The 14,096-nt window shown below is 40.4% G+C and overlaps 1 protein-coding gene across 1 annotated transcript in view; it reads left to right on the forward strand.

Annotated features, from left to right (window-relative positions):
* Dpys (dihydropyrimidinase) overlaps positions 1-14,096 on the forward strand; it is a 73,323-nt gene extending 59,227 nt beyond the window's left edge. The window contains exons 8-10 of the mRNA XM_005316263.5: positions 1,608-1,815; positions 12,247-12,360; positions 13,697-14,096. Coding sequence (XP_005316320.2) covers positions 1,608-1,815; positions 12,247-12,351 — 313 coding nt within the window. The 3' untranslated portion in view covers positions 12,352-12,360; positions 13,697-14,096. The remainder of the gene's footprint in view (positions 1-1,607; positions 1,816-12,246; positions 12,361-13,696) is intronic.

Below are 14,096 nucleotides of genomic sequence, written 5' to 3' on the forward strand. Positions count from 1 at the left end.
AGTGGAGTCCTGTCCATTTCAAGGTGTGCAGCACATGTCAGCAAGGGGTTCTCAGGGGTTGGGAGCACTGAGGGCTGCTCTGCCTCAGGCTCAGCCTTGAGGATTTTAACAGAGTAATTCTCTTTAATCTATTCTCAGGAGGGATTGTAGAAATTCTACCAGAATTCAGATTATGCTCATACAATTCACTGTTGCCAGATTTTCCCCCCTTTTCCATGTCATGATATTTAAAGAAAGGAGGTATCCAGCATTTCCAAATACCCCAGTTTGGAAGTCATCAGCCATACTTTTAAGATTGAAAACTGTTCATAAGCTACTGAGATAAAGCAATCTCACCATGATCTATACCCAAAGGAAATGAAATCAGCATATCCAAGAGACATCTGCACTCCCATGTGCACAGTGGAATACTATTCAGTAAAAAGCATTCCTATTATTTCTAGGAACCTGGAAGATAATACGTGAAGTGAAATAAGCCAGGCACAGAAAGACAAATCGTACATGACCTTACATATGGAATAAATAAGTTGACCTCATAGAAATAGAGAGTAGAATGGTGGTTATTAGGGGCCAGAGAAGTTGGGGAGGTATAAAATTTCAGACAGGAAGAATAAATTCCAGTGCTCTATTTTACAACGTGGTGACTATAACGTATAGTTGGAAAAGGCAAGATAATGGACATAAAGCATTCTTACCACAACAATGATAACTACGTGAGGTTAACTCATTTGTTAATTAGCCAGACTAAGTAATTCCACAATGTTGACATACTTCAAAATATCATTTTGTCTACAGTAAATAAGACAATTTTATCTGCCAATATAAAAAAAATAAAATAAGATACTGAGAACGAAGATGAATATACACACGACACAGAATATGCTGGATTATATTCTAAAACGTGGTTGACCCTGTCATCCTCAAATTTCCAATTTTGCCACAGACAAGGGGAAAATCAGGGTATGTTTTTTTCCTCTGGGAAGAGAGGGATATGAATAGGACTTATGGAGGGGGTGGAGGAACCTCAACTGCATCTGCAGATAGCAAGGTACTGATCAGGTCAGTGTGTTCTAATGTCTTAGAATTAAAAAATGAAGCCAGGCATGCCTGTAATCCCAGCAACTCAGGGGGCTAGGGCAGGAGGACCGCAGATTTAAAACCAGCTTCAGCAACTCAGTGAGACCCTGTGTCTAAATAAAATTTATAGTCTTTAAAGGGCTGGGGATATGGCTCACAGTAAAAGCACCACTGGGTTCAATCCGGGGTGGGGGGTGGGGGCGGAGAGAGAGAGATTGAGATTCTTTAACATATGAAAAATAATTTCTAAATCTCTACATGAAAGACAACGTTCTTTTCCCACCCACCCCATTCTCATGGTTCAACTTAAAGAGCAATCTCTTAGGTTTTTCTCTCAGAAAATGTAATTACTTTGAAATGAAATGTTAATGCTATGTTCTATTCTTAAAGTCACTTGTTAACAGTGATGAAGCTATGGCTTAATAGAGTGGCTAAATTTTCTCCTAGATCATTCTTCTTACATATTTTATATTCATCAAATGAGCTGGTGATGATCTGTAGTATTATTTTTGTTTCTTTAACAAACACAGAACAATCTCAGCTAAGACTCATCACCAGGCTGTTGACTTCAACATCTTCGAGGGCATGGTTTGCCACGGGGTCCCCCTGGTGACCATTTCAAGGGGCAAAGTGGTGTATGAAGCTGGAGTTTTCAATGTCACAGCAGGAGAAGGGAAGTTCATTCCACGCAAACCTTTCGCTGAGTATGTTTACCAACGAATCCAGCAACGAGACCAGGTGAGTCCTGCACAGTGGGCCAGGCCTGGGCTGGACTGTTACCTGCTCTGGATGTAGTTTGTGGTGATGGTGGCCTTGTCACATCACACTGCTCTAACATATTCCCGGGGTATTTGGGTTTATTTATATGAGAGATTACAGACAAATGCCAATTTTCAAAGAATCTTTGGATGGATGCATCTTCCTTGGCAGACTAGTGTGTCGATTCAGGACTTTCTGATGGACAAGGTTGGATATTTGTTTTTTGGGTTTTTTCCCAGGCAATCTCAGTACATTTTGGGCAATTTAATCAGGAAAGAAACAGACATTCAGATGGATAAAGGTTCGAGGGGGTTATTATCGGAAACACCTGGGAAAGAAAATGGGCAAGAACTGGAAAGACATGCCCCAGAATGTAACTCAGGTGTGACCCCAGACAGGAAAGAAGAAAAGAAAGCGAGTGGAAGCATCCAGACCACCACACCGTCTCGGAAGGGTTGAGAGGGGCCCCTGGCAGTCCTTGAGCCCAGCCTCCTGTCCCACCGTGATTGTAGCACCCAGTCATTGACTGGGAGCAGCTGTAGGAGGTGTGGTCACAGCCCAGATTCTGATGACATTCAGTGCAGAGCAGCGGCCCCTTGAGGAATTGCTAACCCTTTAGTTGAGGATTTGCAAGTCACATTCTCGTGACCATCAGAGTAATGGAGTAGGTAGGTAGATATCAATATGAATTCCATCTTCCCTTCCCATGTCCTAGCTGTGAGGCCAAGAGCAAGTTTCCTTATCATCCTTGGGGTCAGATCCCTTAACTGGAAAATGAAAATAACATTTCTCCCTAACAAATTGTGATGATGGTGGAACCAGTGTGGATAAGATTAACCAGACTCCGATAAGATTTTTTTTAAAAATGTAAGGTACATCCATTTAAGGCACATAGTAGGAGGTCAATAAATGCTAGTTCTGTTTCTTAATCTATAGCAAAGGCCCAAAGTTTATAATAATGCTGCATTATAAGAGATACTTGTTTTATTATTATTATTTATCTTGTCTTTTCACACATTTTTTTTAGTGTATACAGAGTTTTAAAAATTTTTAAGTTTTACTATACTAAATATTTGTAATGTATTTGAATAATTAAAATCAAAAATCCATTTCTGGGTTTGGAGGTGGGGGGTGGAGCCACCCTGTACCCTTAATCTCATATGGCATAGGTGAGAGCTGGATGGCTGGGCCCTGAGAATGTTCTGGTTTTCTTCCAGAAGGCTTTGCTCATGTTCCGTGCCTGGCATGTAGACTTTGAGACCTGTGGATTTATTCTAAAACTTAGTTCTCTTCTTTCCAGTTTTCAAATGTAGGTTTTCTTTTCCAAAGTTCTCCATCTGTTCTTTAATTCATTTCACTTAGATCTTTTAGTCTCTTTGATTTCTCCTCTAATGTCTTGTGCAATTTTTTTTTTAACTTGTGGATTCTCAGAATGCGTAACCCAAGATTCCTGCATTTAAAAAATGCTTCCTAAGGTAAACCACTGCTCTAGAATGCTTTGAATTCACAGGAATACCACAATTCTTTATATATTGTATTTCAGTCAAAGCAGATAGTTTAAGATTACAGTTCATTTTGCTCTGGGATTAATTTATAAGTGTTGACACTGACAGGTGACAGGTGGGTGGTAACTGTAAGAGTCCCAGGTGTTTTTGAACATTTGTATGGTGAAGAACAGCAGTACTAAAGCTTAATGGCTGCTTCTTGGATTCAAGGCATTCTTCTAAGGGCTCTGTTACTGTGAAAGCCCTGTGAAGGAATGAGATATTATCTCTCTCATTTTAAAGATTAGAAAACTGAAACTTCAAGAAATTAAGAAACTTGTTCATTTCACACATCAGGTATTTGACAGGGCAGGACATAAACTCTGGTTATTCATCTTTAGAAATTTCATACCTAAGCAATCAATTATATTGTAAAATATAAAAATTGAGTTCAGTGAGGTAAATGGCTCAGTATTAATTTGCAAAAGAGTCTTAGTTGCAGCCATGGTGGCAGCTAGTTTATTCGTGGGTCTGTAGCAGTAACTCGGTAGAGGCATGGGAAGGGTAGACTTTGGAAATCACAAGAAGGTAGAATCAATAGAACCAGGTGATAATATGACACTTGAAATGGATCTGAAGTAGGGCTGCTCCTGGTGGTCAGTTCTGGTTGGTCACCAGCAGGGACACTAAACAAACAGGGACTCCCTGAGAGATTGTATTTAAATGACTAAACTTGAGACAAGTTCTTCCCGGGATAGCGAAAATGGTTTGGGCAGAAGAGGTCACCAGATGACTGGTTTCAACAGTTCTCCTTTTCAAATTGCTTTCTGTTTTGTTGGCAGAATTAATGTCCACTTCATATTTTATGTATTGACTACCAATTATATGAATTATTTTAATTTCTTAATATTTTCTTCTGATATCCATCTCTTAGGCATTAAGAGCATTGTTATTTTGAAAATAACAATAGATGATAATTTTCATTGTTATCACCTGTTGTTCTGAGAACTTACTATCTACCAAGAACTGCATTAGGTGATTTGTAGTCATTATTTTACTTAATGTGGACATCCACGTGAAGGATATTATCATTCTCAATTTACAGAACAGAAAACTGAGCCTAAGCAAAATTAAATAACTTCCCCTGGGTTAAGAAATAAGTCAACTTAAGAGCCAGGATTTGTGATATCTTCAGTCTACCACAGGATCTCTGTAGAGACAAGAAAAGAGAAAAAATGAACATGAACCTCAAACCATGAAGGAATGCATGATTTAAAAATATGTTGGAGAAAAAAAATGCCAAAATGAGTAAAATAAAATTCAGTTTGGGAATTACGTGATGGCATTTCAGACCCCTTTCCAGTTTAGTGAAGATGATTATAGAGGAAAAATATTACACTAAAGTTAAGAAAATGATTTGTCACAAACGCTAGATTTTAAATTCACACAAGAGATTATGAGAGCTCTTTGTTTTTCATTTTAAATACTCAGATTTCTTGGGCTGCACCCCCATCCCAGAGGTAGAATGTTTGCTTAGCATGCACAAAGCCCTGGTTTCAATCCCCAGTATCTACATAAATAACTTAAATAAATAACCAGAATTTGAAGGCAACCAGGAATGGACCATAAGATTTCTCCTGCTTGGCCTGTTACACCCCCTCACCCCCCACCCCACCCACAGCATCTTTTCCTTTCCATGCTGATGCTTGGTACAGAGTAGCTTTTGACAAATTAATAAACAAAACTCTAAGAGGAACAAAGGCAATAGCTTCAGAAGGACATGGAAGGAACTTTAAATAAATTAATCCAGAGATTGCCTTCTGCACCATTCCAAAGAGTGGGGTTATCTGTAGGCTTGATTTTTGTCCACGATTGTATTTCTGAGTAAAACTTACCATCATTCCACTTTGCCACTTTCACTGTTTTTGAATGTTGTGAGGCATTTCAAAGGAAAGAAGAGACATTTTTACTCAATTCAGCAGCTTTGGGGAATTATTATTTATTTTAAAACTTAGCTAATCCATGAGGGAAAATTTTAAAATCAAAAGACAAGACATCAGACTTTATTTTATAAATTTAACACAATAAAACATTTCAATATTATATAAAACGTCACTTAAGGAGCAGCACTGAAGGGAAGAGAAAGAAAAGGGAGAAAAAATAAGTAACAACAACTTAGATATTCCAAGAGATTACCTGAAAGAACAAAATTATGTACTGTTGATTCTTTACCAAGAGCGTATAGCTCTTTAAATTCGAACATATTATATTTCTGAAAGCTTTGTGTATTTAGGGTTATAATTTTCATCAAAATTTGAAAAGATGGACTTTCTTTAAGTTATCCATTAAGTCTTCTTTTTTCTCCTTTTCAGTAATAAGCAACTTTGTCCTTTTCTGTAAAATACAAGGCATGCTGCATTTTAGAGAGAAACAGGAGTAGCTTCTCAGAGTAATATATGGTTTCAGAATACTGCTGCCAAAGCTTTTAAACTGGGTTGTATCTTTGCAACGATAAGCGTAATTTCCCTTTCTAGATAAGATAAAATTGAGTGGATGGCTGACTTGGTCCTTGAAATGGGTATTTTCCATTTCTGAAATAATAGTTTGTCAATGTCTTTCTCAAGGTAAGTAGCTCAGAGAAAGTAATTTAAGATATGTCATCAACTGCCGTATAGACCTAATTTTCTCAGATAGATAGATAATAATAATAAAAGGCAATACATATGCTAGATCTGGCTCCTTTTGGCTCACAAAAGACACTTGAATTCACCTCTGCCCAAGCCCTCATTCAGGGATGTCATTGTGGTAGCTTGAAATCAAACATGGTGGGAGTATTTACACCACAGAAATAGGCAAGTGCTACAAATTAGGATTTTTAAGGATAGTGATAAAAAGAAGAGTCTACCATTGTTCATATTTACCAGCACACTACTGTATCATAGGATATTTTCTAAATACATGTTGAGCATCCCTAATCTAAAAATCTAAAAAACTCAAATACTCCAAAATCTAAAACTTTTGAAAATTGACAAATGCATTGAAGTATCTCAGATTTTCAGACAAGGAGCATCAATCAGTAAAGTTTATGCAAACATTCCAAAGTCAAAAAACAAACAAACAAAAAACCCAAAACTCCAAACTCTACAACCACTTCTGGGCCCAAGCATTTTGATGTGGGACACTCAGCCTATAACTCTTTTCATGCTTGAATCTAATCATTAAACATTCATTCTGTAAATATTTGTTGATCATCCATCAAATGTCAGTATAGGTTAATTCTCACAACCACCTGGGAATAGCAGTTGTTCTACCTTATAGATTAAGCTTTGGAGGCTCATGGAGGTCACTTAGCTGGGTTGGAGGCTCAGGTCTAAACCAGTCCCTTCAATGTCTAGCACTACAGCACATTAATCATGAAGTTTAATCCCTACTCAAATGAATAGCCACCCACCTCCCACCCTCAACATGGGGTCCCCCATTCTCCCTACTGCATGAAGGGATCATTTGCCCTCAGCTGGAAAACTTCACAGAGCAACCAGCCCCGCAGTAAGAGGGCCCAGCTTTGTTGCATTGTCCTTGAGAAAGAGCTCCCAGGGCATTTTAAGGATTACATGAAGACAGTAGATGCTAAAACATTAGCAAAATGCACATATTTCTATTGTTATAGATCATCTCTAAGGAGCCTAAGGGCTACTCAAGTTCTACTGGTGCACAGAGCCCTAGATAGCTCAGCAGTGTGTACCACAGTTCTCTGAATTCACTAGGTCATTCTCAGGGACTCAGTGTTCATTTGAGCTGTTTGATGTTGAGCCAGTGTCTGCTGTTTGGTATTTGGAACTTCTTTTGTCTTTATTTATATTTTTGTATCTTAACCTCTCTGGGCAGCATCGCATCAGTAACTGTCTTGGGGCCTGAGAACTATTCTTTACTGATCTCTCTGGCTTCAGAAAATCTAACATCCCAGCACTCCATTCCTGGCAGACAATATAGTTAAAATCTTTATCAATTCAGAGCTTCCTCTTCCCCTGATCAGCTAACCAAAAAGCATTTCTGCAATTATGCAAATATAATGATGATTGCAATTAATGTTTATACCGAATATGATGTAATTCTCATTTTTGTCTTTCTGTTAACTTGTCACAGTGACAATTGTCATTAAATCTTATGAACTCAAATTGAACTCTCTGTTAAAGTGACTCATCAGCATCCTGTCCAGGGAGGTGCATCTGTGCTCTGTATCCCCCAGGATAGCCCCTCTCAGGGCTGTACCTTTGAGCCATTTTACTTGATGGTAAGACCATCAAGATGGAAACCATTGCTGCCACTGATCTAATCTTGACCAGCAAGTATTGGGGGAAAATGATACAACTCAGATTATCCTCAAATATATGTTCTCAGGGCATTTTAGTGTCTTGAGGTGATCCTTGCACAAGTTGCCAAATATTTGTCAGTAATGTTACCTTCCAGTGATTCTGTTGTCTAGCAGTATATGAAAAGTTCTGAGGAGTCCTACATTCAAGCAGTCTCACTTCATTTAACAAACATTCATCCAACACCAGGCACCATCTGGGGGTTAGGGATACCAGCATCGATCAGATAGCAGCCCCAATCCCAAAGGATTTATCTTCTACTTGTTCCAGCTCTGGGTTCCTTGTGCTTAAATCCTAGTTCTGCTTGACACACTTTTACACTTCTTTGCTGTAGTCAGTTGGCCACTTGAATAGAGGAACCTGAACATGAGGAGAGATCAAGGCTGGAGATAAATTTGGGAGTCGTGGCACATAGATTTAAAACCACAAGTCTGGAGCCATCAAGGAGGCTGTACTAGATAGAGACAAAAGGAGGCTTAAGATAGAGATCTTGGTCCACCAACCTTCAGAGATTGAGGAGAAAAGAAATCAGAAAAGGAGCCCAAGATAGCTGCCCAGAGAGTCAGGAAGATCATCAGGAAAACAGGGAGTCTCAGAAGGCAAGAGAAAAGAAGCCTGCTTCCTTTGTTCAACCCATACCACTCAAATTCTTTGTTCTGGTCTCTCTTGAGTATTTTATGCTGCATAAAAGTCCTCTAAGGATTAGCTGTGCTTTCAGCTGGAGGAATGGGACTGCAGTATACATGACCACTCTACTCATCTGAGATACCAGGAACAGAAACCCATTTTATTTTTAACCCTATCACTAGTACAGTTTCTGAGCATTGAACACTGGTTCCACCATAGACCAGGGTCCATATCAAGCCAGGTGCTTCACACTTCAGATAGAGACGTTGCCACTGTCAGTAGACAGAAGTTGCCATTGTCACTAGACAGAAGTAATAAGACTAGCTTTCCTAAGAGTGGTGGGTTAGGTCTACCTAGAAAACAAATGTGCAAGTGAGCTTCTGAACAATGGTAGTGATGGTTTAAGATTCTGCAGAGTGACTGCCACCACTTTTCCATTTTGTCACAGTGGATATCTATGGAGGTTCTAAAATATATAGAGAGTGCCGTGCCTAAGGCAAGAGACGGTGCAGAGAGGAATAAGATGCATGTCTCGTCAGTGCAGGGCCAATGCAGCCCACCCCTAAGGAGAAGAAAATAGTAAAAGTTGAAATTGCTTGGAGCATAAGAATGGAACCTAAATTGTCTTTTTTAATAGATAAGAATAACTATCAAGGTGAAATATTGTGAAATGTGGAACAACAAAAGACTACTGAGAGAAGATTGGTTTGTTTCTGAGGTGGCAGCAGGCACTGGCAGGCATGGTCACACCTTAAGGTCATTCTGGAAGGATGACCGTTCCCACCTGGAGCCTCCGAAGCAGATGAACAGTGAAACTATGCAGATAAGATCAATCAGGTCACAGACATATGATGATCAGTGTGACCTGGGGACCAGCCAGGCTGCATACTGCTTGATGGCATTATCAGGGCAGTGAACAGGCAGCCAAAATGCAGTTCTTAGAAAACCAAGTGACCTGAGACCTTTCCACAGAAGGCTTTTCTGGCCAGCAAGAAAGTAAAGCCTAGAAAGCAGGTACACAATGAAGCACAACAAAGGAGCGAGAGGGAAACTGAGCCAGCCCAGGCCAGGACTCCTCAGGCACAGAAGAAAAAGCTTAACTGAGCATTGAACACTGGTTCCACCATCGTCCCCTCCAAAAACCCTTCCACCCATATTTATTGGGGACATATTATGGAAGAATAGAGCAATACATTAGCCCCCTGCCTACTGGGGGAGACAGAAAGGTAAATAAATCATTATAGGTAATTACAGTATGCAAGCTAGTGGATGTGACAGAGAGGGCTGACTAGTATGACGACTACCTGGGCTGAGGTATAAAAGCAAAGTCAGAGATACTTAGGTAACAAGGATAGGGGGCATCCCAGCCCATGCCAAGCCCTGGCCCTGACACAAAGATTTTAGGAAGGATTCTGATGGATTCTGATTTGCTTGGTTAGGGACATGCACTATCCTGGGGCTTGCAGATTTAAGGTCAGGGAAAGCAATCCTCTAAGGGACTGACCAGATTATAGAACAGACCTGCCCCTAAATGAGGACAGGCCTCCACTAGATGGCTCCACCTCAACCAATGGTGTCACAGTCCAATCCCAGTGAGCCCAAGACAGACAGAAAAGCAACAACTGAAAACTTCAAGTAGGAGAGCTTCAGGAGCTGCTGTACCAAGAGGGAGACGGAGCGGGAGTTGAGAAGGGACAGAGTAGGTGGCACAAATATCTGCCCAGTTATGTCAGTTTCCCCAGGGGTACACCATGCAGAAAGTCTGACGACTGAAATGATAAACCATGGGTATCGAGTGTGAATACCAAGAGGAAGCGAGAAAGGCAAGACCCTCTAGGAAGTAGGCAAGAGGGTGTTGAAGGAAGGTGGGAAGAAATCTTGGTTTCCTGGCATAGTCCTGGATCATGCTTGTTAATGATGTTAGGTAGCTTTTCCACTCTCAGTCCTTCTTTGGATGATAAATTCTGTGGTCACCCTAGGTTGAAGGGATATACCATGAAGTGTAGCTTAGGAAGTAAAGGCAGGAGAGAAAGAAGCACTAGGCAAAGAGAAAGAGAGTGTGTGGGGGGGTGCGGTTAGGTAAGTTTAAGGTTTCAGATGTGCCTTGACTCTCAGTGACCACAGTGTCCAGGACTAGGTGGCAGAAATGGGAAACTGGCACTTCATTTCCGGGCACCTTGAGATACGGACAGGATTGAGATGAATCCAATGGTTGAGTGGATAATGAGCCAAAATGGAGGTCCAGCCAAACATCAGGGCAGACACTGTAAGGGGACCGAGGCTTTTCCTGGTGCTCAGTGTGTGCTGCAAGTTCCAGGGCTGTGGGATCTTGCTCTTTGTAGTATTCTCTGTGGAAAAATAGGTGAGGCTGTGGGCGCTCAGTAATTATCTGTTGAATGAAGGAAATGCTTGGTCTCCGGAAATTCTAAAGTATCTGAGGGATGAGTTTTATTTACCAAATTTTGTGAATGAGCATGTAAATTCAGAGGCATTAAATAACTTATGAGTTCCCAATGAATTAATAGCAAAGAGAGAATTCAAACTTAGATCTGTCTTATTCCAAAGCCCACATTGTTGATTACTTCAGTATATTGGTTTCAAAGATCAAAATAAGACCCAGAATGATTTATTGTGTTTTTTTTTGTGTGTGTGTGTGTATGTGTGATTATTTATTAAGAGCTTTGTGTCGGTCAGTTTTCTCTCCCTGAGAAACCTATAGGAGGGAAGATTCATTTTGGCTCACGGTTTCAGAGCCATGGTCAGCTGGCTCCATTGTTTCTGGGCAGTTTCTGTGATGAGGCAGAACATCATGGTGGAAGGACATAAAGGAACAAAGCTGCTCACCTTATGGAAGCCGGGAAGCAAAGAGACAGCAGTGGGGCAGGAGACGGACTGGGGACATGATATGTCCCTAAAGGCATACCATCAAGGACCTACTGCCTTCACCTAGGTCCCAACTCCTACCATTTGCACCACCTCCCAATAGTACATTCAAATTATGAATCTATCAATAGATTAGTCTATTGATGAGGCCAAGCCCTCATGGTCCAATCACTTTCTAAAAGCCCTACCTTTGAACATTGCTGCTTTGGGGACCAGGCCTTCAACACATGACCCTTGGGGGACATTCCGGATCCAAAGCTTATCTGTGTCAGGCATTATTCCAGATGTTTCTCTTATATTTAATCCCATCAACATTTTAATCCTCACAACAACCCTATAATGCAGGTGCTGTTTTTAGCCCCAGTTCACAGCTCCAGGAACTGGAGCATCATGAGCATCATCATCATCTGGTTCCAGAGCCGGTGCCATTAATCACTGACGGGTGATGCCTCTTGACTTGTCAGAGAAGTTGTGCACATGTTTACAAATAGCATGATTTAGTTACTTCTCCTGAATTCCTTTGTTTATAAAGTCCAGATTTTGAAACTGTGTTCAAGCACTAAATTAACTCCAGCTGAACCCAGCTGAAGGTTCTGCTGTGTCATTGCCACCAAAGAGGTGAGATTCTGCAGAAAGCTTGTTATACACAGAGGCAGACAGAAAAGGAAACACACACCAGCAAGTTGCTGTAATTGAGCAAAATGCTCAGTCCTAGGAGAGGGACAACACAGATGGCTAGGACTGAAACAAGAAGGAAAGGTGGAATCTCAGGTAGGACTATAGGAGATGGGACTTGGACGAGGTGAAGCTGTGGCAGAAGCCCAGATGGCACATTCCCTGAGCCTTTGTCTGATACAGATTAACACTAACAAAGAAAGAACAATCCAGAGACCCAACGATCCTAGGAAATCCCAGGAGAGGGCAAGAGGCTGGTACCTGATAAGTTCACAAGATGCTGTTTTGCTCTCACAATTCACAAAGGAAGCATGTCTGTAACTTTGAAGTCAATAAACCAAAAGAGGGAAATGAAATATGTTCTCTTTCAGACTTGCACACCTGTGCCAGTGGAGCGTGTACCCTATAAGGGAGAGGTCAGCAAATTGAAACCCAAAGACTCCACAGTGGGGACCACGATGCAGGACCACCCCTGATTTGGTGCTGTGAGTAATGGAGAGTGGGTGGAGAAAGTATTCCTGTGTGGCAATCAGCATATAAATGTCAGCATGTGAAATTAACCTCTCTCCCTTCACAAGCCTTTGAAGAGTCCAAGGTCAAAGGCTTCAAAGGCAAAATGCAAGGACAGTTGAACTAAGAAAAGACTGATAAAAAGAGCTGTTGGTGTAGAACAGTGAGATGAGCCTTCAGGATTAAAGAAGGCCTTAAGGGTGATGGCAAGGAACATTCCACAGATCCCCAGAGAATCTACCACAAGTAAAAAGCAGTGGGCCCTGTTACTGCACTACTTACAACAAGGAGTATCATTTCATGGTCAAAATTTATAAACCAATTAGAACTTTATATGGAACAATGAATCTTTGTATGGTAAATTCCATTGTGTTCTAGAATTTAGAATGCATGAAAAGCGAATGTTGCTTTCAGGAGTGTAATTCTCAGAAAAATTATTTGATAGTATTTGATGCACTTTTTTTTCCATGCTTAATTTTTGGAATATAGACACGATCATTTTTTAAAAGATGTTTGAGTGCTTCATCAGGTGCCCCTCATTCTTTTTGACATACATATGTGTCTGTCTTGGAGCACCTGTGATCACCATCCTTGTCAATGTTTTTCTCTTTAATTGTTTTCCAATCCTGTTCTGCCATATCCCTATTTAACAACAATGGCCTTGCTGTGATTTTAGTATCTCTCTACCATCACTTCGTACTACTGACTTCATGAAATAAATGCATTTTTCCAGTTTTGTAATTTCACTAGGTTCTGAAACTTTTTAAAATTTATTTCATGACATGTTTTCAGATACTTCAACAGTTACCAATCTGCAAGAGACTTTAACCTAGGGTTGACCTGATGGATAGGGCCAGAGGTTTGTGCTAATCAGGGGCTCTGCTTGACAAAGATCTGGTTTTCTATGTGCTCAGGCATTGCGCATAGTCATATTTTGACAGCCTGTGCTTCTCTACAAAACCCCAATGGCTTCAGGGATGTGGATGATGAATCCTTGAATAACCAAGCTCTCTGTCCCACATGCTGTGCCTGTTGTCAATCTTGAACGTTTTCTAGCCCCCAGTTTCAGTGTTTTTATTGTTTCCACACTACTGAAATTATTCTTCCAATTCAATAAGATCATATTAAAGATTCAAAAGAAGATTAGCAAGGGATGGAAATGCCACTGAAAACTGTCACATGCTATGAACTGCATTTGTAGGAGCGGGCTTAGTGTTTACTTTGATTAGAGCGTTTCTGGGGGTTAGCTTGAATTCTGCCTCTCTTTGTGGGGGAGAATGCTACACTGAGTTGCTTTTATTCTCTTCAAAGGTAAAATCAGAGGAAAGGATGCTGTGCTCCCCTCACAGCCACACGTTGTCAGCCCGTGGAGACCCAGGCCTTGTTTCAACTCCCCAAGATCTTTTAGGAAAAAATAATCGCTCTAGGCCTCTTTGATTTTCTTTCAACAGCAATTGCTGTCTTCCTTACTATGCCATTGTTGTTGCCTAAGATTGAAGATATAAATGAATATTATTGTGTTGGAAAGTCTGTCTGAAAATTCATTGATGATGCTTTAAAATTTTTGTTTGCACTAGATTTCTTTGAATTTGAAAACATGACTTTCTTGTTTAACAGATTTTTTTTTCTTTTTAGTGGCTACATTTGTTTTGAAATTGCACTGCAATTTTACATTTTATTGGAATTAATAAATGTTGAGATCTTCATTTGA

Source organism: Ictidomys tridecemlineatus, chromosome 7, assembly GCF_052094955.1.
Source record: "Ictidomys tridecemlineatus isolate mIctTri1 chromosome 7, mIctTri1.hap1, whole genome shotgun sequence".
NCBI classification, from domain to species: domain Eukaryota; kingdom Metazoa; phylum Chordata; class Mammalia; order Rodentia; family Sciuridae; genus Ictidomys; species Ictidomys tridecemlineatus.